The sequence below is a fragment of the Helobdella robusta genome, assembly GCF_000326865.2.
Source record: "Helobdella robusta unplaced genomic scaffold HELROscaffold_43, whole genome shotgun sequence".
NCBI classification, from domain to species: Eukaryota; Metazoa; Annelida; class Clitellata; order Rhynchobdellida; family Glossiphoniidae; genus Helobdella; species Helobdella robusta.
In genome coordinates, this window is record NW_008705028.1 from 458679 (window position 1) to 482072 (window position 23394).

General features: G+C 31.7%; 2 protein-coding genes across 2 annotated transcripts; both read left to right on the forward strand.

The window, feature by feature from the left end:
• Window positions 1–1921: 1921 nt before the first annotated feature.
• Window positions 1922–3386, forward strand: HELRODRAFT_177518 (hypothetical protein; the record flags this gene model as incomplete). The annotated part of the gene is made up of 3 exons (XM_009025705.1): window positions 1922–1982; window positions 2247–2426; window positions 3046–3386. The coding sequence occupies 3 exons, from the start codon at window positions 1922–1924 to the stop codon at window positions 3384–3386; spliced, it is 582 nt and encodes a 193-aa protein (XP_009023953.1).
• Window positions 3387–7564: 4178 nt separating this feature from the next.
• On the forward strand, window positions 7565–23066 carry HELRODRAFT_114036 (hypothetical protein; the record flags this gene model as incomplete). Its single annotated transcript, XM_009025706.1, has 19 exons — window positions 7565–7792; window positions 11709–11756; window positions 12964–13083; window positions 13570–13702; window positions 14199–14403; window positions 14984–15100; window positions 15221–15294; window positions 16314–16390; window positions 16522–16676; window positions 16876–16954; window positions 17397–17534; window positions 19062–19163; window positions 19426–19620; window positions 19734–19816; window positions 20981–21050; window positions 21207–21299; window positions 21617–21692; window positions 21759–21827; window positions 22858–23066. Exons 1-19 carry the CDS (start codon window positions 7703–7705, stop codon window positions 23064–23066), a joined length of 2133 nt encoding a protein of 710 aa, XP_009023954.1. The 5' UTR covers window positions 7565–7702.
• Window positions 23067–23394: the final 328 nt, after the last annotated feature.

The following is a 23394-nucleotide window of genomic DNA, read 5'->3' on the forward strand; positions in this document are numbered from 1 at the left end:
AATGTTATGGAAATGCAGCGAATTTCAACGTATCCATTGTCGAGCCCGAGTACACTCAGACGATACTTAAATTTTAAAACGTGAGCATAACCATGCTGCAAATGTTGCAAAAATCCAAGCAGCATGGGTTGTCAACGTGATCAAAGAAAAAGCAAAAACAAAGCAGAATGCCACTCATCGGTTAATTAAGGATGCATTTGTTGATTTATCACAACCAGTCGTTGGTCAACTGCCTTCAATTACCACGTTCAAAAAAGGAGTTCGCAACGCTAGACAGACGGTGAATCGTTCTCCACCAAATCCAACTTCACTGGAAGAACTCAATATTCCAGCCGATTATCAAATTACATACGCTGGCGATCAGTTTCTTTTGCCTATAGTAATGATGGTCCATATCGGTTTCTCATTTTTTCCACATAAAAAAAATCAATCTTTAACTCCTCTCCAGTTCGACAAATTGGTACGCTGATGAAACTTTCGAAATTGTGCAACTATTGTTCTATCAACTATACACAATTCATGGTATTGATGGTGACCGTGTTATCCCGGCGGTTTTTGCTCTATTACCATCAAAAACTGAACAAATTTATCGTGGTTTTCTTAATCAACTTATTTGCTTACAGCCCAATTTGGCCCCAGCTTCGATTATGACCGACTTTGAACTGCCAGCTATTAATGCTTTTGGTGAATCGTTCCCAGCTTCGAGACAAAAAGGCTGTTTTTTCCACTTCAGCCAGTGGATTTTGCGTAACATTTAAGCTAATATTTTTCAACAACGTTATAAAACAGACGCTGAATTTGCTCTAAAGATGTGGATGCTCGCGGCCCTTGCTTTTGTACCCCTAGCTGATATTGTTGAAAAGCTTGAAAAGCTATCAGGAGAATTTCCAGCTGAAGGGGTGGGTATTAGTCACATGGATGGGACTTCCAAATCGTCGTCAAAGAAGCCCTTCCAGTTTTCGATACGAACTATGTTATTGTAATGATGCTGCATTAATGGGCGCTCCCAAAACTAATAATTCTTGCAAAGGATGACATAGAGTCTTTGGCAAATTAATTGGAGTAAGTCACCCGACTCTTTGGATATTTATCAATGGCTTAAAAGATGAGCAACCACGAAATAAAGGAAACAATGGACAATATCTTTGTTTCAAATAATTAAAAGTTGTCTATAGAGTAATGTTTTAATTTCTGAAGCAATAAACTTAACAGAATTTGTTCATTTAATTAAAACAATAAAACAACAGCCTTATCATAGAGCACTTAGCAAAACTGAAAATCCATTACAAAGAATTTTCCCTGAGAAGAATTTTCTTGCGAATAATTTTCCCTGCGATGAATTTTTCCTGTGGAGAATTTTCCTGCGAAAAATTTTCTCACGAAGAATTTTCTGATTGGTAAAATGATTGAATATAAGATCTTTATCAATTTTTTCAACGCAGGCAATATTTTTAAAATTATCAACACTTTCCGATGTAAAATGGAAAGTATCTGACGACGAATCATTAAAAATTCTGACACAAAATCTTTGACTCCAATCAATTCTGCTGACAATTAGGTTAAGAGGCTATGACAAGATAAAATACATTTGAAAAAGTTTTAATGAATTCTCATTTTATTTAATGAATTATTATTTTAGTAAATAAATTATTATTTTTATATAAATTATTATTACAATATGACAAAAAATCATTTTATTTAACAAATTATTATTTTATTTAATAAATCATTATTTTTTTTAATAGGATGATAGATTGGATAAGAAATTACGAAGTAAAAAATGTTTGGATGGCTACTTATAATCAAAACCAAGAACTACTTTTTACTGGCCTGACAAAAAACTGTTTGTTACAGAGCACAACCAAAGAAAAGAAAAAACCGTAAAGTTACAAACGATATTAGGGATATTTTAACTCATATTATGGCCAAGAAAATATTTCATTATCTACCAACATATGCTGCTGTACAGTTCAACTTTCCAAGTGATTAGGATGCAGAAGAAATCCAGCGTTATCCTAAGTTAAGTGACATTGGTTTAGAAAACTTTCGTTCCCAATTTACAATGTTAAACAACAAAATTTTATCGCTTAAAAATAAATTAAATTAAATAATCAAATATCTACATATTTGGGAAAAAGTGCTAGAACTACTTTTTCTACTTACATTGCTAAACCAGCCTCACAAAACACAACACTGACGCAAATATGATTAGCAAAAAGTCCAAAATTAAAAACTCAAAATTGTAGGCTCTGGCTATTTTTTTAATAAACTTGTTAGCCCAAACCAGGCTACTCCTCTTCAGGAGACCCCACATGCTAGAACAGTTGACCTCATTAATAAGCCAAAAAATGAGCCTAAGCTGGACATAAAACCAAATACTCTTTTTGCAAATGTTGATCTGATTAAAAACTGCTTAGAGGGAGGAGGTTCTAAAACCACTAGAAAAATAATCAAAACAATTATAAATAAGCAAAAAGAATCTTTGAATTATCCTATCCTTATAAATAGAAACCAATTGATGATTTAAAATAAATAACAAATTATTTCTATGTTTTTTCACAAATTTGTCTTATAATGACTTTACTGATGGCAGATTTTTTCTACAGCAAAAAATCTACAATAATGCACAGTTTCTTTTTTAACCAACAAACTTTGAAGAAATTATTTTCCATTGAAATTCTTCTCCCAATTCAAATGCACCAGATCATTATAATATAACAAATAAAATTATCAAGCATATTTAATATCCAATCTATCTCATCCATATTAGCCACACTATATAACAAATCTATGGAACAAGGTTTTTCCTAGTGCCCTTAAAATATCAAAGTCATTCCAATCCACAAATCTGGTTCAAAAAAAAGAAATTTCATATTGCATGCCAATAGGTATTGTTTTCTGTCTCTTCAAATTATATCAAAAAATTATAAATCATAAAAAAGATCGGCTTAACTAATTGGTCAGAATGGAGAAAGTCCATTCCGACCATTTTTGCAGATAGAGGTTGGAAAAAAATAAGAACCGCATATAATTACAAATATTTAGGTGGTTCTTTAATAGACTATGCCTTAGCGAAGGAAAACCTATATTTAGAAATTGAAATGTCAAGAATAAACATGATCGTTATGGGATTTCCTGTAGAAATACAAAACCAGCTTGATAGAGAAGAAATAACGACCATTGAGAAACTGTTCAAAGAACTAACAAAAATTGATGAATGTGTTTCTAACATCAAGCCAAAATATGACAATAAATTTTTAAGTAATGAAATATCATACAATACGGACGTCAAGACAAAGCAACTTTATCAACACAAACAGAGATATGAAAATGTAGACAAAGAAATTTCGGTACCAAAATACAAAGTAGAAGTAGAATATACATAATACTCTAAATAAACAAAATCAAAGACATGAAAATAACACTCTAAATAAAGAAAATTTCGTTAGACCAAATTTTATCAGGTCAGAGAAGAATATTAATACCACAGCAAATAAACCATGTTTTATGTGTGAAGAATTGGGCTGGAAAAATCGATACCATCCAACAAATGAATGGAGAAATAAGACTCTTTACTCATTAAAAGAGAAATTAATATTCATGACACTAACTACCAAACAGATGACGAAGCACATATGATGAAAATTGAAATTGACAAGAAATCTTTAAACTAGAAAGCCCGGGAAAATTGAATGTATAAGAGTAAACGTAATAATCGATAATAAATTAAAAGTTAAAGCGGTTTATGATAGTGGATCAAATATAAGTCTAATAAATAGGAAAATCATAGATATTTTAAAACTAGGCTTAATGAATAATAAAAGTACTTTCAAAACCATCAGTGGGCTCAATTTTAGTTCGGCCCGGGCAAATATAGTTGTTAAGGTTGGTAATTTAACGGATAATTTAAATACATACGTAGTCAAAAATAATAATTTTTCCTATGACCTATTACTGGGTCTAGATGCAATAAAAAAGTTCAAACTAATTCAAGATGAAAATTTTAACATTCTACAAAGAATTAATAAAAACAAGATCATCAAAATAGAAGAAAGAGATAAGATGAATAACAATCACAACATGGTTAAATCAGATGAACTGACTGACAACCAATTTAATCTACAAAAGGCAGAAAAAAATAATTTAATTAAAATTTCAGAAGTCAATTTTAATGAAAATATGAATAAGACAATGTGTGAAAATTTAGACCACATTGAAGATGAAAATAGAAGAAAAGATATTTTAAATTTAATAAACAAGTACAAACATATGTTTGCAAAAAATAAATATGATGTAGGAAAAGTGAAGTCGAAAGAAGCAGAAATAAAATTGACCAGAGATGAATATGTAACAGCAAGACCATATAAATGTTCCATAGTTGATGAAGAGGAAATCAAGACTCAAGTCAAGAAGTTATTAGAAGCTGATTTAACTGAAGAATCGGAATCCCCTTATGCCTCGCCAGTAACTCTTTCTTTTAAAAAAGATGATGGTCGTCGGACAAAACTTTGCATTGATTTCAGACGATTAAATAAATTAGTAGTTCTTGAATGCTATCCATTCCCTACTATTAATAATGTCATAGACAAGGTACCAAATTGCAAATATTTCACTGTACTTGATATAAATTCTGCATTTTGGTGTATATTATTAAAAAAGGAAGATAGAGAAAAGACTTCTTTTATAACTAAGTATGGAAAATTCATGTCTAAGGTTTTACCCTTTGGTCTTAAAAATTCTCCGGCAATTTTTCAACGTATTCTATCCAATATCATAAGAAGAAATAATCTGGACAATTTTTGCATTAACTATATTGATGACATACTTATATTTTCACGCTCTTGGGGAGAACACATTATTCATATTGAAGAGACTCTACAAATTATCACAGAAGAAGGTTTTAAATTAAAATTAGAAAAATGTAAGTTCGCTGCTAAAACCATTAAATATCTTGGACATTTTATTCAAGAAAATAAAGTAGCACCAGCTCAAGAAAATTTAATCGCCATCAAGAATCTTAAGAGACCAACAGATAAAACAGGAGTTAGAAGTGTGTTAGGATGGATCTATTAACTTCTACCTTAAATATATCGAAAATAGTGCTCAAAAATTTGAACCACTGCATAAGCTCTTGAAAAAAAATGTTAAGTTTCATTGGTCCCAAGATTGTGAAGATTCTTTCAACTTGATAAAAGAATATTTATGTTTTCAGTCAATCTTAGCCATTTACGATAAAGCCAAAGACACTTATATTGAAACTGATGCCAGTTATAAAGAAATGGGAGCTACTTTGAAACAACTACATCCTGATGGTTTGTTACATCCTGTCGCATACTTCTCAAGAAAATTATCAGAAAAAGAAAAGAAAATGGACATCATCCATCTTGAATGCAAAGCTATCAAAGACGCAATAAAATACTGGCAATATTATTTGATTGGTCGTGAATTTGTTGTTTGTAGTGACCACAAACCTCTTGAGAATCTAAAAACGAAAAGTAGAACAGATGAAATATTGGGCGATTTAGTGCACTATTTGTCTCAATTCAACTTTAAAATTATTTATAAGAAATGAAAGAAAAATATAATGGCTGATTTACTTTCTCGATCACCAGTATTAGAATATTTTGAAAATGAGGATGCAGTCCAAGTTGTAAATTTAATTGAAAGTCGTGAAATTCTTCAGGATCAAAATGATAACATGACTGAATTAAAGAGTGCCAAGAAGATTAAAAAACGCCATGGTATTATTTACAAAAAATTGAAGGACAAATCAAGGATATTTGTTTCTGATAAATTTGGTTTAAGAATAATAAAAAAGGTACATGAATATTATGGACATATTGGAGCTGGAACATTGAAAGAGAAAATAAGACCATTTTATTATTTCAAAAACTTTGATCAACTAATTGAAGAATTTTGTAAAAGTTGCACTATATGCTTAGAGAACAAAACTAGAAGAAATAGAATCATCGGATTAATGTCAAAACTAGGACCCGCGACAGAACCATTCCAAATTATGTCCATTGACACAGTTGGTGGATTTGCCGGTAATATGTCACCAAAGAAATATATGCATATTTTGGTAGATCATTTTAGTAGATATGCTTGGATTTCCACTACAAAAAGTCAATGCGCAGCAGATTTCATAAAGTTAATTGATCCGATTGCTAAGAAAAATAATATTAAAATACTTTTAGCTGACCAGTACACCAGAATTAATTCTACAGAACTAAAGCAGTATCTAAACAAGATGAATATTCAAATGGTTTTTACCTGCGTAGATTGCCCTCAATCAAATGGACTAAATGAAAGACTAAACCAAACACTTGTAAAAAGAATAAGATGTAAACTTAACAGTGAAAAAAAACAGGCATGGTCCGTTATTGCAGACGAATATGTCAAAGAATACAATCGGACAATTCATAGTTCCACGTAATTTGAACCTGAATACTTATTATACGGCATAAAGTCAACTATCACTCCATATGACGTATCGGAAAGCGATTTAGCTGCAGATAGAATACAAGCCGGTCGAAATTCTATGCAAAATTTTGAAATAAACAAGAAAAGGGTTGACAAAAATCGTCATGAATACAAATTTGAAGTGGGCAATCAAGTCTATATCCAGAATGGGAGTAAACTTAATAGAGGTAAAATGGACAGAATAAGAGTTGGTCCGTTTAAAATTCTCAGCAAGATTTCATCGTCGGTCTTCGAAGTAGACTGTGGAAAGAAGAAGGAATCACATTTTTTTCACATTAATAAATTGTCACTTTATGTACCTCAAAAAGTGACTTGAGGGAGAGAGATGTAAATTATATTTCATATAATTATCTATCTATTTTTATTCTGTGCTTGTAAATTAGGTTTCATTACTTTGTTATCATCTTATATATAAATGCAAATAGCACGTGGTCATATTTTATTATTGCACGTGGTAATATTTTATTATTGTTGGCTTTGTAAACGATCCTGGAATTTAATTTTTCTATTTTAGGTTGGTTATTCATTTATAATTTCTGTAATATTTCATATTGTTTCAATTGATTTTATTTACGTTCTTTATACACTCATTTGGATTTTTTGTTTTAGATAAATAAATCAGGTTATTCTAAAGCAAACTTATAAATATAAAAATAAATTAAAAAGGAGTAACTCACACCAACGCCACTTATTGCTCCGATGCCATCAAAAATATTACCAGCTTCACCGACGCTGACGTGAACCAAGGAAACATTTATTAATTGCAGCAACACACACAACTGCCAAAAAACATTCAACAAAACTGGCTCGGACCCCATTTTAATTAATCATTCAGCTATTTACATTTCATTAGTTAGAATAAGATTTAAAATCCAGGTAAAACGAATAAAAGTGAATGATCGATATAAAGGGATTGGATTTGAATTTATAATTATAATTTTTCATAATTTATTAATTATAATTAAATTTTTGTTTTGTTATTTTAATTTTAATCATCTAACAAAAATTTTTTTTTATTTTTTGAGTGTTATTTATATGAAACTTTGACATTAAATATTGCTCTATGTGTAAACAATAGATCAAACAAATAAAAGTTAAGTGAGTTTTTAATTATCGACCGCTGCATATCGCGAATGTCATGCACCTGAATTAAATATTAAATTAAAATAAATAAAGCAATTAATATATTAGTTAAATTAAACCTATCATAATTTTAATAATGGAACTATTATGTAAATATTTAAGCAAAGTAAATTTAATTGGCAAGAGAAGTAGTGCACCATTCTTGCAGAAATTTCTCAGTGCTAGGGTTGGTTTTTTTACTAGCTTTTCTACTAAAACTAGAAAATTTCTAGTTTTACTAAAAAAATTTTTTGGCAATTTGTAAATTTCTACTTAGTGGATATAAGTAAAATTTTTATTGCAAATGGTATTTTTGTTGAGATTTACGTTTACATTATGATTATGACTTGTTTTATTTTATGAGTATTAATTAAAAATTAAATTAATTACCCTTTTGATTTAACTGTTTGTTAACATATCTATGTTTTTGATTTGTTATTTATTTTATTATTTATTTATTTTTTGTTGATGAGAGAGTATCTGGGTTAGTTTAGAGAGTAACCCAAGGTAAGTGTTCTCTTGTGGAAGTCCCTGATCAGAAAGCTTTTAACACTTGAACTACTAATTGTGTATCATATCTTGCCAGGTTAACACATTGTTCAGCAGCACACAAGGTGGGATGTTGTAGTAATAATATCTCACCTGACAGTCTTAATCCAATATATATATATATATATATATATATATATATATATATATTTATTTATTTATTTATATATATGTTTAGACTTGTATATTCAGTTATTAAGAAATATCACCATATTCTCCTCATTATTGAGTTTGTAACTAAGTTTATATATATATATATATATATATATATTCAGCTATGATATGCAGACAGATACACGACTTAAGTTTTGAAAATCTCAAGATATTAAGAATGTTTGGAGCCAGGCTAGAGATAGATTTGTCTATGGTATGGAACATCAAGGGAACTGTTTCTATTTTGTATGCATGAATTCATCTTCTAAAACAAGTTTAGAGAAAACTAACATGCTCACTAATTTTATGTTTGCAGTTAGTGACAATTATCTACTATGACACATTCCCATAATAAATATTTAGTAACCGTGTGTGTTCATAATTTTTTTTAAATAATAGTAAGAATATGGACATCTAAACTTTAAACTTGCAATAGCAAGCAATGCTAAATTTAAATTAATTATCGATTTTTGTAGGTGTGTGGAGTTGGTTAGCAAAGGACTTTCAACAAAACCTAAATGTTAATAGGAAGAGACTGGATGTTGAAAAACTATTAAATGAAGAAAATGATTGGGATGGGGATATTGGGACAGATATAAATGTAGCAGAGGTTGGGTATATAAAGATGGAGGTTGAGTGGGCACTAAGAAAAATGAAGACTAGTAACAGACATATTTAAGGCAACAGGTGATTGGGAAATTGAGAGACTAACAGATTTGTTCAATATAATAATTAAGGAAAATGAAATCCTAAAAGATTGGAAGAAAAGTATAATTCTTCCAATATACATAGTTAAGGGTATCATAAACTGTTGATATTATTATTATTATTGGTGTGCTTGTAAGCGCCCTTTTAAAAGATCTCAGATTATAGAGCAGTCAAGCTATTGGAACATACTATGAAGGTGATTGAAATAATTTTGGAGTGAAGAATTAAGGACCAGATTAGTATTGACGAAATGTAGTTTGGTTTATCTCCAAGAAAAAATACTATTGATGCAATTTTTATTGTTAGACAAAATCAAGAAAAGTTCAGAGCTAAGAAGAAAACTTTTTATTATGCTTTTATAGATCTGGAAAAAGATTAGGATAAGGTACCAAGAGAAGTGATTAGATCGGTACTTAGGAAAGGCAAGGTAAAAGAATGGTTGGTAGACACAGTGATGTGTATGTATAAGAGTCAAGACGGCGATGAGGATCTACCATGGTGTAGGCAAGTCGTTTGTTCAGGTGGGTTTACATCAGGGTTCAGCGCTAAGTCCTCTACTTTTTATTATAGTATTAGAAATGATTAGTAGGGAGATCAGAAGTGGATTGCCACGGTAGACTTTGTATGCCGATGACCTGGTTCTTATAGCAGAAATTGAGAAGTAACTGAAAAAAAAGCTTTCAGTTTGGAAAATATCCATGGACAGAAAGGGTGTAAAAGTAAATGTTGGTAAATTGTGTGGAATGGAGAGAATTCAGATACTGTTGAATGTGGTAAATTCTCCTGTGCTGTTTGGGATAAAGGAGTAAGATTAAATTCAATACTATGTGTAAAATGTGATAAATGGACACACAAAAGATGCTGTGGTTTGAAAGGAGACCTCAACTAAAACAAATAATAACACTACTAAGCGAAATGGTGAAACTGGGCAGCTGGAAAATTTGGTATTTGAAAGAGTTGAGTTCTTTTGTTATCTAGGTGATATACTAAGTGCGGAAGGTGGACTAGATAGAGCGGTCGAAAATAGAATAAAAGTAGGATGGAAAAAATCAAAAAAATTCTGTTTTAGGGGAATACCATTGGGCCTGAAGGCTAAGGTATATAAAGCATGTGTAAGAAGTAGCCTATTGTATAATGTTCAAAACTTGGCCTATGATGGCTAAAAACTTGAGAAGGCTGGAGAGAACAGAAATGCAGATGTGGAGAAGGATAATGTGAGTATCCTTGGTGAATGGTTTAAGTAATGAAGGTTTAGGGATAGAGGAGTTGTCAGATGTAATTAGATGTAATAGACTGTGATGGTTTGGCTTTGTAGAGAGGAAAGCAAATGAATGAGTATTAGGTAGGAAAATGTAGAACTATTATATTTGGCAGTTTAAGGAAAAGTGGTATAACCAAGCTCACCTGGGAAGAAGTGTTTTCAAAAGACATGAGGGCATTGGGCCAGAAACCGAAACTGACCCAGAATAGAGAAGAATGGAAAAGACGGTTAAATGTATGCGACAAGGCCAAACCAGAGTTTTCAATAGCAAACCCTGGAACTAACACTGGGTAGTCCTGCGTAGAGTGCTTATAAATGTACATGATCATGATGATATATATATTTCCTCTTTCACAAATGTTATTTGAGGGAGAATGTCCACTCCTAAAGTTTTTCCACGTTTGAACTTATACGTTTCCACGTTTGTACTATAGAGTTTGTGTAATTTTCAGATTTTCCTAAGTTTTGGTCAGTTCCTTCTCTTGCCGTATTTTTAATCTGTGTGTTCTCTAATAGTTGGTTTTATAGTGTCTACTTCACATGCCAAAGGAGGATAAGATGTCTCATGCCTTCAATGTCTCTGAAGTTAACTCAGCAAACATGTTTAGGTCCTGGAATCTTTTTTTTGTAATGTTCATAATTGGTTGTTTCATATCGGAAATCTTTAAGATACATGTCTGATATCGAAGGTGAAATCAATTTTTTTCCTGCTATTGGTAAATGCTATCTTTATCTTTTTATCTCTATCTTTTTATTGGAGATACAAAGGCTACTTTTATTTACTAGTCAAGTAATATATCATTATAAATCTTGGTGCCGTTGTATTAGAAATCATAAGCTCCTTCTAGAAATTAACCATAATTAGTCAGAGAAGTTATAATGCAATTATATAAGGCCAGTGCTTAGTTTTTTTTTTTCAGTCAATGGTTAAGTTCAAGCTCTAGCATTATTAGGAAATGTCTCTGATCATGGAATTTAAAAAATTAGTTGCACCCCTATGGTAGAACAGTTTCTTTACTATTTTAGTTTTAGTTTCCTCTTCTTATTTTGAAGTTGAATGTTCCTGAGAAGTTTTGGTAAAATTTTTTATTTAAATTTGTAAACACAATGGAATATGCTCAAAAAAAATATGTTATATGAAGTTGGTAGAATGTTGTATGAATGTTGTAGAATGTAAATCTGAATCCACCTTAAATTTGTATAATTCTAGAAGGCATCTTTTGTAGCTTTAATATTGATCCGTTCCATTCTTTATTATGTTGGTTGCTTTTAAGGTCCGTAAAGTTAAAGTTCTGCACAGACAGGATTTAGACATTGTTAGCGTCTACAAATTTAAATGAAAATCAAGACTTTTTGTTTAATTATTGTTAAAATTTAAATGGGTTTATTGGCTTTTTTCTGAGTTTTTAATATTTATTTTTGTTTTACATAGCTGCCACATGAAACATGTTCATTTTATTCAAAGAAGGTATCATTAACAGTAAGTTGAATTTTCCAGTAATGTTTGTTTTTAAAAGTGTTTTTTTTTAAATTTTATTTATTGTTTAAGCTTGTTGTTGTTGTTTTTTTTTTATTTCAGGCATTTAGCTATAAATTCTTACATATAACATTTTTTCGTGGATAACTTGCATCCAGATTTATTGCACCTTTCTTCAAAAAATGTAATTTAAAAAAAGTACTTGTATATACCTTTCAATCTCTGAATTTATTGTATTTATCCAGAGTGTCTGGGTCTAATGAAAAATATCTGACTACGGCCTTAAAATTTCCGACTTTGGGTTCCGACTCACAAAAAATTTTTCAGTTTATAAATTGTAATTTTACTTGAATATACACTTCCAAATGAAAAATACTTTAAAAAAACATAAAACCAGTTAATGTAATTGCTTTTCTCACTAAAATAATTTTACATTTATGTTTCAAGACATTCTGAAAGAAAATTATGTGATTTTATTTACACTATTTAAATTTATTTTCAATATTAAATTCATAACAATTTCCAGAGTCGAAGTTGGATGAAGAATATCCGACTCCGACTTTGGTCCCTCACAAAATCCCAACTCAGGCAAAAAATTTTCTACCCACTCCGATGCTGCTTTTAAGTATGAAGAGGCATATATACATGTTTTTAGTGAGCGAATTTTCAGTCTCAGTTTGAACTATATTGTTACCGTTTGATATAGGAACTATAACAGTATTATGATATGAATAATAATATGAAGTATGTTTGTGTGTGTGTATGTGTGTGTTTGTGTGTGTGTGTGTGTGGGAGCGTGAGTTTGTGTGTATGTATTTATCTGACATTTCTGTCACATTAATAGTTTGAATTTTTTTTAGTTAAGAGTGGCCTATCCACAAGTTTATCTTTTTTTTGGTCATCCTTCAAATAAAATAGAAAAGATTTATGGTAATTTAATTTACTGACGCAGTAATTTAGTTGCATACTAATTTTTGTACTTTGCAATGAGATGGTTGAAGGTGTCTGGTCCTGCGTTGCCCTGGCCAGTTTTTAATTCAAAAATATTTATCGTATAAGCATCTTTTATAATGCATTGCTTCACGTGCATTGATGTATGCTGTTTGTTGTTGGTATCTCTGAGTTTTGCATTGAAAAAAAGAGGTTAACCTAAAACTTCCATGATGCTTCTTAGCTAATTTTTTGGTAAGAAAAGTTATTTTTAACACAGGAATTCAAGCCAGTTGAAAAGATCCGTAACATTGGAATATCAGCACATATTGATTCAGGTAAAACAACATTAACCGAACGAATACTTTTCTACAGTGGTCGAGTTGATGAGATGCACGAAGTTTGCTTGTTTTTTCATTATTAAAATAATCTTTATCATTGTTGTTTTGGTTTCTCAATTTTATGCAGTTCTCATACTGATCTCGATTACCAAAATTTTTTGTATCGCTGCAGTGCGCACTCAAATTTTCTGAATTCTCTGTATAAAATTGAATAAAAAAATTGATGCATTAATGCATGAATAATCGTTTTTTGATAAACTTGAAAAAGAACTGAATAATAATAATAATAATAATAAAGATGAATGAATGCATGAGTGAATGGATGATGGTTAGCATAGTTGGATGAAGGAAAAGATGGAGAATTATATCAAATGTCGTACTTTGCTTCAAATATTTTTATTCTGTCAGTGTTGTTTAAAACAGCACAATGTTGTTCAAAACAGTGTAAATTATATTTTTATTTTCATATATACTTACAAACTTTTTCAAATTTTCTTCTGTGATTTAAAACAAAAGTTAATAGAATATAACATACTTGATTTAAGGTGAAAGGGAAAGATGGAGTTGGAGCTACAATGGATTTTATGGAATTGGAGAGGCAGAGAGGCATTACCATTCAGTCTGCTGCCACGTACACAGAGTGGAAAAATTATAACATCAATATTATTGATACACCAGGTTCTGAATAACGTTCATGTAATTTGTATTTATCCACATATTTTCATTTGGTCACCAAGTCCGGTAGTGGCGTCATGTCTCGCGCTGCTTTTATGCGATGGCATGGTTCCAATACTCTCTGTATAAAACTCAAAGACTAGATACGCATGTCAAATATAGATAGAATAGGCGTTAGGTAGAAAGAATTAGGGAAACAGTTTAGGGAAATAATGGAGGTGACCAACCAACAGTTGTTTTTATGGTTGATTCAGAGTGGGCTAGTTTGCTGAGATGCACTCTTAAATGAGGACTGATGGCTGTATAAATATTTCAAATAAAACAGTTTTTTCATGATGTGTGGTAGTGACAAGGCTCTATAAAATTAGCGCAATTAACACATTAGTGAAGAATAAATATAATACAATTATTTAGCTTATTTTTAATTGATACAACATTTTTATATCATTGAAATTATTGTACAACATCGATTTTAAAATTTCTGCTAACTGACGTACAGGCCACGTTGATTTCACGGTAGAGGTAGAAAGAGCATTGAGGGTGCTTGATGGTGCTGTTCTCGTTCTCTGTGCTGTCGGTGGAGTTCAAAGTCAGACATTTACTGTTAACAGACAGATGGCTAGGTACAATGTTCCTTGTTTGGCTTTCATCAATAAACTTGACAGAACCAACTCCAATCCAAAAAGAGTTCTTGCACAGTTGAGGTCTGTTGGTGATAGTAACGTTACTCCATATTAATATTATATGGAATTTTTTATAGTCCAGTGATAACATGTTTTTTTTGTTTCCTCGATGGACGGCGTGATGGCCCAGTGGTTAAGTTTGCCTTGAGCGTGCAGTTCGATTCGATTGTATGACAAAAAGTTCCCCGCCTACTACATGCTTCGTGTCTGATGCGTCGTTTAGCACGTTTTCTTATACGATGTTCGTGCGTGTTGTGGTCCCTCTGAGCCTTCATGTTTGGTGCATGCTTCCTTTCTCGTTTCGTCTCTTTTATATTCTGTGTCAGAAACATTCTACAGCATGCATACAATATTTTGCGTGTGCACCGACTGTGAACTAATTGAATGTGGAAAAATTTTGATGCTGTTTGAAACTGAATTAATTGTTTTACTTGGAATAATTGAACAATCAAAATTCTGCTTAAGACCTTTAATGTGTAGTTATTGAAACTGATGACATGTGGTTGCGACTGATGACGTGTGGTTGCGACTGATGACGTGTGATTACAACTGATGATGTGTGATTGCGACTGATGACGTGTGATTGAAACTAAAACTTCAGATCAAAATTGAATCACAACGCGGCCTTCCTTCAGCTGCCCATTGGACTGGAATCTCAGCAAAAAGGTCTAGTTGACCTTCTGCACATGAAAGCCATCTACTTTGAAGAACCACAAGGGTTTGTGTCTGTGGTGGTAGTAATGTTTTTCAAGTTACAACTTTGTTTCATTTATTTCTGTTATATTTTTCTTCACTTTTCTTTTTTCTGTTCAAATTATTTTTGTTAATATATATAAAGGCTAAAATTAGTAGAAGAAGCCATTCCAGGTGAGATGCTGAAAGAAGCGGAGGAAAGAAGACAAGAGTTGATTGGTTGGTTTGTTAATTGGTTGATTGGCTGGTTTGTTGATTGGCTGGTTTGTTGATTTTCCGGTTTGTTAATTAGTTAGTTAATTTGTTTTCTGGTTTGTTTGTTTTTTGTTGGGACCGTGCTATATGTATGATTGATTGGATATCACTGATATACTGTAGCACTGTTTTTATGATTGTTTGAAGTTTTTGTACGATTAAATTTTAAAAGATCTCCACAGAACAGCAGATTTTAATACATTTTTATAAATATGCACAATGTTTATTAGTTTTTAATATTTATTGCCAGACGGATTTGTTGCAATCTGTATGTTCTTAAAGAGTTTTCAGATTAAGATGATTTTTTTATTATTATGTAAAAAAATCAAAATCTGAAAGTCTGTTGCAAATCAAAATCTGCTGCAACGTGCAAGATAATATTCTAAAATAGGAAAAATTGATAACGGAGTAAGAAGGTTTAAGCATGGAAAATAAAATAATGATTTTAGAAACAAACGAACAAATTAATTAATTATTTAACGAGTAAATAAATAAATTATGTGTTCATTAGGAGAGAAGAATAAACAAAATTGAACGAATAACGAATAATTATTGTAGCGAATTAATTTTTTGATAGAAACTGTAGTAGTTAAATAATTATTGCCCGACCAGGAGGAGCTGCATATTTGATGCGTGAGATGATGATTGATTTAGTGATGTCAAATAATTTGATGCCTCTGAGACCATGGGAGCCGAGTGTTTTGAGTGCGTGAAATGTCTGAAGTTTTTTTGTGATGATGTGATTGATATGAGGGGCTACATTAAGTGTGGAGGTGAATGTGTAATATTTTTAATTGATTCGTGCGAGTGATTGATGGGTGCTCTGGAGGTTATGCTATTTTCTTGCGACTATTTTAAATGAAGAGCTACGATAAGTTTAGAGAGTTTGAAAGTCTAAGTACAGATCCTTGAACTACACCAGAATTAATTTGTAGGATTGATGATGATGATGATAATGATATTATTGATTTTTTAAAATTCAGAATGTGTTTCTAATGCTGATGAAATTCTTGGGGAGATGTTTTTAGAAGAAAAGAAACCAAGCATTGATGATATTAAAGTAGGCGTTTTGCATGTAAAATAGTTATAATCGATGAATATTTATGAGTAACTCGGCGCTCGTGAGCGGTGAGTATTACTTATACAATAACTTCATTATAACTTGCTCAATTATTATCTCCTTTAAACAAGGCAGCAATCAGGCGGACCTGCATGAAAAGAACATTCACTCCAGTTCTTATGGGAACAGCCTTGAAGAACAAGGGAGTTCAAACTCTGTTGGATGCTGTTGTGGACTATCTGCCAAATCCTGCCGAAGTTGACAACTTTGCCCTCAATGAAACTGGGTACATTAGTTAAATTGCGTTTCAGTATGTGATTTCTGCATCGGTTATCATTAGTAATGTCGATACTATTGTTATTCTTACTGATGTTGTTTTCTTCGTTATCCTCACTGATATTTTCATCTTTGTTATGGTTGTTGCCATTATTAATACTGTCGTTGTTTTTCAATAGTTATCGTTGTCATAATTACTAATGTTGCAGTTCGGAAGAGGTGAAAGTACTTTTAAATCCAGCAAGGGACAGCAGCAATCCCTTCATTGCACTTGCATTCAAATTAGAGGTTTGTCCTTCTCCTTTCATCTTATTATTATTATTATTATTATTATTATTATTATTATTATTATTATTTGTAATGTGTGATTGGGAAATTGAATGCGTTTAAAAAGAAAAATGATTCACGATGCAAATAAAATTGAATTGAGTTGAGAGGTATGAATTATATTGTTAAGAATTTATATGTTTTGCTCTCTTGCACCTATTCTCTGGCTGACCATCTTTTGGCGAATTGTATTTAAATCATTTGTAATAATACTCTAATTTTAAATAGTGTGCCCACAAGTATTCGATAGAAAAGTTTTTTCCAGCAGCTTTGCAATGATGCTATTTACAGAAAAATAAGTTATGTTGACTCACAATAAGTTACAAGAAGCATTTTGATGAATTTTGTTCTTGATGATGACTAAGGTAATGTTACTTAAAAAGTAAAATCTTGTCGATGACAGGCAGGCAAGTTTGGACAGTTGACGTACATGCGCGTGTATCAGGGCTGTTTGAAGAAGGGAGACATCATCTACAACACCAGGACCCAGAAGAAGATCAGAATTCCCAGGGTGGTCAGAATGCATGCGGATCAAATGGAGGTGAGATGTCGGCTTGGAAAGAATGTTATTACGCTTCTGCCGGTCAAGACGACGATGGATTGTAATGAAGGGGCACGAGATGTTTGCTGTGATAATGTATTTGTAAATGGTGATCTTTTTTAAAAATATTTAAGATTTAGAGCTGATTTTGTGAAGTTTGTTTTTAATGGTTATACACATGGATATGAAATAAAAAAAACATAAATGGATAAATTTTCAAATTATTATTAGTTTTTATCCGGCTTCATAGGTCGTTAATGCCGGGAATGGCTGTAGAAATAAGCTCCTGCAACCTATAAGGTGCTACCGATGAGCTGATTTTGTGAAGTTTGTTTTTAATGGTTATACACATGGATATGAAATAAAAAAAACATAAATGGATAAATTTTCAAATTATTATTAGTTTTTATCCGGCTTCATAAGTCGTTAATGCCGGGAATGGCTGTAGAAATAAGCTCCTGCAACCTATAAGGTGCTATCGATGGCGGCGTCTCAGATATCCTTTGACGACCAATTCCAGCTTCTGGCTTTGTTGTGTGGCTTAGTTCTATGCCCGGCGAAGCTGTTTTTACTAGCAGGAGAAGAGACGAAGGTGGTCTATTGGCGTTTCAGACCCAGTAGCTTAGAGCTCTCAACCATTTTATGGTGACTCACCTAAAGGCTAAAGGAATAAACTCTGATAGAAAATCATGACCTGGAGTTCCTAAGGTAGATACCCTTATACTCGTCAACATTGGGTGATCCATGCTCCATCTTTTCCACGCAGATTCATGTGCCTACGCAAATCGATGAAGCATAGCATTCCATGTTTTCTTATTTCTATTTTTTAATTTGAAAATAATTCTTAATTAAGAATTCCTTCCTAGCTTCATCAACCATGAAGCGTTGTTTTTTTGAATAAAGATCAACGTTAGAGCTGCCTTATAAATGAATCGTTTTCATTGCGCTGGGCTGAACTTTTCCGTCGATTGCTAAGGACCGAAACATCGTAACGTCTCACGTAACCGGCTTGAAGCAGATGAGTTTATGCATAAGATTTATCAAATGATATTAGCCAGAGAAAACAAAAACATTTTCCGTTTATCCTAATAAACTGTCACGTATGCTTGGCGGCGCAATGGCGTAACGCTATTACAGTGGCCGGATTCATCTGCAGAGAAATGCCCGCCTATCACGTGCAACGTGTGTGATGCGTGGTCTCGCCTGTTTTCACATGCACTGTGTGTTGATGATACCTCTAAAAAAATTTAAAAATATTAAAAAGCGAATTATAATAAATAAATTTAAATGCGATCCATGAGTTTTTCCAGCTTTTCAGTTTCAAACTTAACTAACCATGTCTGTAATGAGTATTTGTCATTGCATGAAAATCAGCGTGATAGCTGTGATTGATAGCAGACGTATGTAATGGCGACGGTGATGATTATTTATGTAGTGGTGCTCATGATGCCTATGTTTATTATTTAATTTTTCTTTCGGCGTACGATAAATGGATAATGCATTGAAATGATGCGTGCATCGCCACAGGACGTACAGGAAGTCTATGCCGGAGACATCTGCGCTCTTTTTGGCATTGATTGCGCCAGTGGAGACACATTTGTTTCAAGAGGTAACCTCAACCTGTCTATGGTTAGTTCTCTTTTGTATTGAACCACAACAATGCTGCCGATTTTAAAGCCTTTGGCTATTTTTGTTTTGTTTTTTGAAATTTTTTTCGTTATTTTCCTGTGCTGCCAAAATGTTTCACACCACTGTTAAAAACGTAGCCTAATCTAATTAACGTTGATTACCTCAGGCCACGATAGAAGTCGATCGAATGACTAATGTTCAATGTCTTGATGTCACGACTGTAAATTTTTATATATTAATTGTATTGTTAATTATCTCGCAGGAGACTATATTCGTTCCTGAGCCGGTCATCTCAATGTCAATTAAACCAGCCGACAAATCAGGACAGGACAATTTTTCAAAGGGGATCAATCGATTCACCAGAGAAGACCCAACATTTCGAGTTTACTTTGATAATGAAAGCAAGGAAACTATTGTGTCCGGTATGGGAGAGTTGCATCTAGAAATCTATTCCCAAGTTTGTTGAATCCATTGCTGTGCGATGATAATTTGCGATTATTTTCAAAATAATTTTTTGAACTGATTTGTTATATTCTTTTAATTACTTAGTCGTTTTAAAACGGTTTATAGAGACTCGAACGAGAGTATAATACCAAGTGCGTGTTGGGCAAACCAAAAGTGGCTTTCAGAGAGTCCCTAACAAAACAAATCGAGTTAGTTTCATGCATGTTACTACTTTATTTGTTTGCCACAAACATTTGATGATGTTTCGAACCGTCAGTTGAAATCTTATCGTTTGCTTTATAATGGTCCTGAATTTGAATTGCTAACCTTTAGAACCATTACCCAACAAATGCCTCATCCGCTAGATTTATAAATTGAATTCTACATTTTCAAAATCAACCTTTTTTCGCATTATAGATGGGATTAATGCACGATGCTGTGATTACATACCTGTTGTGATATATTTTTGTGACATTCGGTGTAATAGAAATAGTAATGGAAAAAAATAGAAATAGAAAATTGTATGAAAAGTGTTAAGTTCTAGTTGAAAAGGTTAAATAAAAGTAACAGTGTTATCGGACACCAATGTAATGGCCCAATGGCGACATTAAAATGCGACACATTGTCACATCTTAAGTTGTTTCTTCATAACGTAACTGTGATAAGCATAACTTGTTGAAGGTTGTTTTTTGTAAAATTGATGTCTTGGTGAAATCAAAGTACCATATTTTGAAAATATTAAAAAGCCATACATTGTTTTTCGTTAGACTTAAAATTCGAAATTACAAGATCGTGAAGTTACAAGTTTTAATTATTTCTCATACATTGAAAATTGAACGAAATATTGAAATTTTAAAATTTCTGATATAAGTTCTTAAAGTTTTTATTTATAAACAATTTTTTTATGAAATTTATAAAAAAAATGTTTTTGAAAATTTGGTATTAGCTTTTTCGTTTAACAGTTGAAAAACTCTCATACCAATTGGTCTAAAGTTACGCTTCTCATTTAAAAATGAAATTTGTTGCAAAGAACTTTTTGATAGCATCTGAATCACTGTTATAGATAATAGCGAACTATTTATAAAATACACGATCATGAAACATCTAATTCACAACATTCGTAAAATGAAATTTTAAATTTTTTTTGTAAGACTGCCAAAAATATTTTAACTCCGACTTTGACACTCTGACTGCAATCATTGAGCCATTATGCCGTTCAAAGTTCTTCAAGTGGTGATTTTTGGGTCAAATAATTTTTAAAATAAATGCTCCGTGAATTATATAAATGCTTCATTTAAAATCTAAAACTGCAGTGATAGTAAAAGATTGTTAAATTTGGTAATTGCTGATCATCTTGTTATATTTATTTTCAGATTTGATTATACTCACAAGAGACAGTCTGGAGGTCAAGGTCAATTCGGAAAGGTCATTGGTTTTATTGAGGTTGGTTAGTTGTTTATTTGTATCAATTGCTTTATTGAGTTATTGATGATGAATAATGTAATGAATGAGTTGATGATGATGGGTACTTGGATTAATAAGTGAGTAGATAATGACGATGAATAATGGAATTAAAAAGTAACGTGTGAACAATTGCAGCCTCTCCCTCCAGATCAGTTCACTTCGTTGGAATTTGTTGACAAGACCACTGGAACCAACATACCGAAACACTTCATACCTGCAATTGAGAAGGTTTCAATACAGATTTTTTTATTCTATTAAATTTTTTACGTTATTATTTTTTCAAAATGTGGGTTTCTTGAAACGTTGCTTTTTCAATTCTTGTTCACATGATTTGAGTGTTCTTGAGAAATCAATCAGCGAATTAATTAGCAAATTGCGGCTACATGTAAATGTGTATGTGATGTGGATGTTGCAAAGAAGTTTAATTGCGACTAAATGCCGAACAAATTGTTTTTGCCAGGGCTCTAATGTATAAAAAAGTTTTTGTTAAAAATGAGTTGCATTATTGCGTTGATTTATAGAAATATTTCATGACGTACTTTTAGGGTTTTCGACAAACGTGTGAAAAGGGGGCGCTGACAGGTCACAAAATATCCGGTCTCAAATTTGTTCTCTTGGATGGTATATTTATGAGTTATATTGCGAACTAATAAATGTCAAAGAACAAACAAAATGAACTAACCACAGGTGCCAGCCACGCTGTTGATTCATGTGAATTTTCTTTTCAACTGGCTGCTGAAGGAGCTATTAAGCAAGGTTCGTTAATTAGCTAGATGAAATCAGTCAGTAAATGCGTGACAGGCTTTGATATCGGCTTCATTTAGATATAGACAACTATTTCTTTTATTGTATTTCCTTTTAGTGTGTCGAGTTTGTGCTAATCTGTTCAAGTTTGGATTTTTTTCAAATTACAATCTATTCAGAATATTATTTTTCAACTAATAATTAATCTGATTAATTAGATTCTTTTTTCATCGGCTTTATAATTGTGGAAGCATATGTGATTCAAGTTTTTCAGTTGTGTATTGTATTGTCTTTCTTGTATTGTATTGTGGGAATTAATTATGCAGTGTTTCCTGTTTGTTGAATTCGTTTCTTTATTTTATTTGCTAAACGCAGTGATATTTCTTATTAATTATAAATAAGTTTCAATGATAAAAATACAGTATGAAAATGAATTAAAAACTAATCAAAGCTGAAAATGCAGTAATATTTTCTATTAATTATATTAACGACAGTCTCAACCCTAATTATATATATTATATATATATATATTTTTTTTTCTCTCACTAAAGTTTTTTGGTGAACTTTTAGTTTATTAAAATTCAAAATAAACTTATTTTCTGAATTCATGCTGCAAATAAGGCCATATTTCGATTCCGAATGAATCATCATCAGTGCTATATAAACTTAACCGCATGAATCATTGATTCAGCATGAATCAGCATGAATTCGGAAAATAAGTTTATTTTTAATTTTACTAAACTAACGTTCACTAAAAAACTTTAGTGAGAAAATTCGAACTACAAACATATTAACGCCAAAAATATTTGGTAGAATTTATAGAATATTGTAAAAATTATGGTCTATTACCAATATATATATATATATATATATATATATATATATATATATATATATATATATATATATATTCATAATTTTCATTAAATTCTATCGCTATAGTATTATTTATTAATTTTAATTTCCTAATTTTTTTTAATAAAAAGTTGTAATTTGTTATACACACAACACACACGCACGCACGCACACACATGCTTTTCAGCCATTGAATACGGGGAATGGAACATATTGGAGCCCGTGATGAATGTGGAAGTTACTGCACCGTCAGAATTCCAAGGATCTGTTATGTCAGGTCTAACCAAGAGACATGCTGTCATCATCGGTCAGGATCAAGCTGATGGATATTTCTCTGTGTTTGCTGAGGTTTTTATTAATTTTCATTTTGGATGGTTCACTCAAATGCCACTATAATGTAGATCAATGCAAATTGAAAATCTCTAGCACTTGTTCCTGGTATCATTATTTTACATTAGCTTAGCTCCATCACCATAGCATACGTATAAGAAACAAACAACGTGATTTGCTTAAGTATTTGCTTAAATACTAATTACTAGAAAATATAAATTACAACAGCTTTGTCATGTTGAGCTACTTACTAATATGTTAACAAACGTAGCAATTATGTTTAATGACATTTGTATCAAAGAATCAATAAAAACCTCGTTCCTTTATATATTGTTATAACTGACCCCTTGAACTTGTAGGGTATGGTTATTTTTCTCTACGTGGATTCTTGACT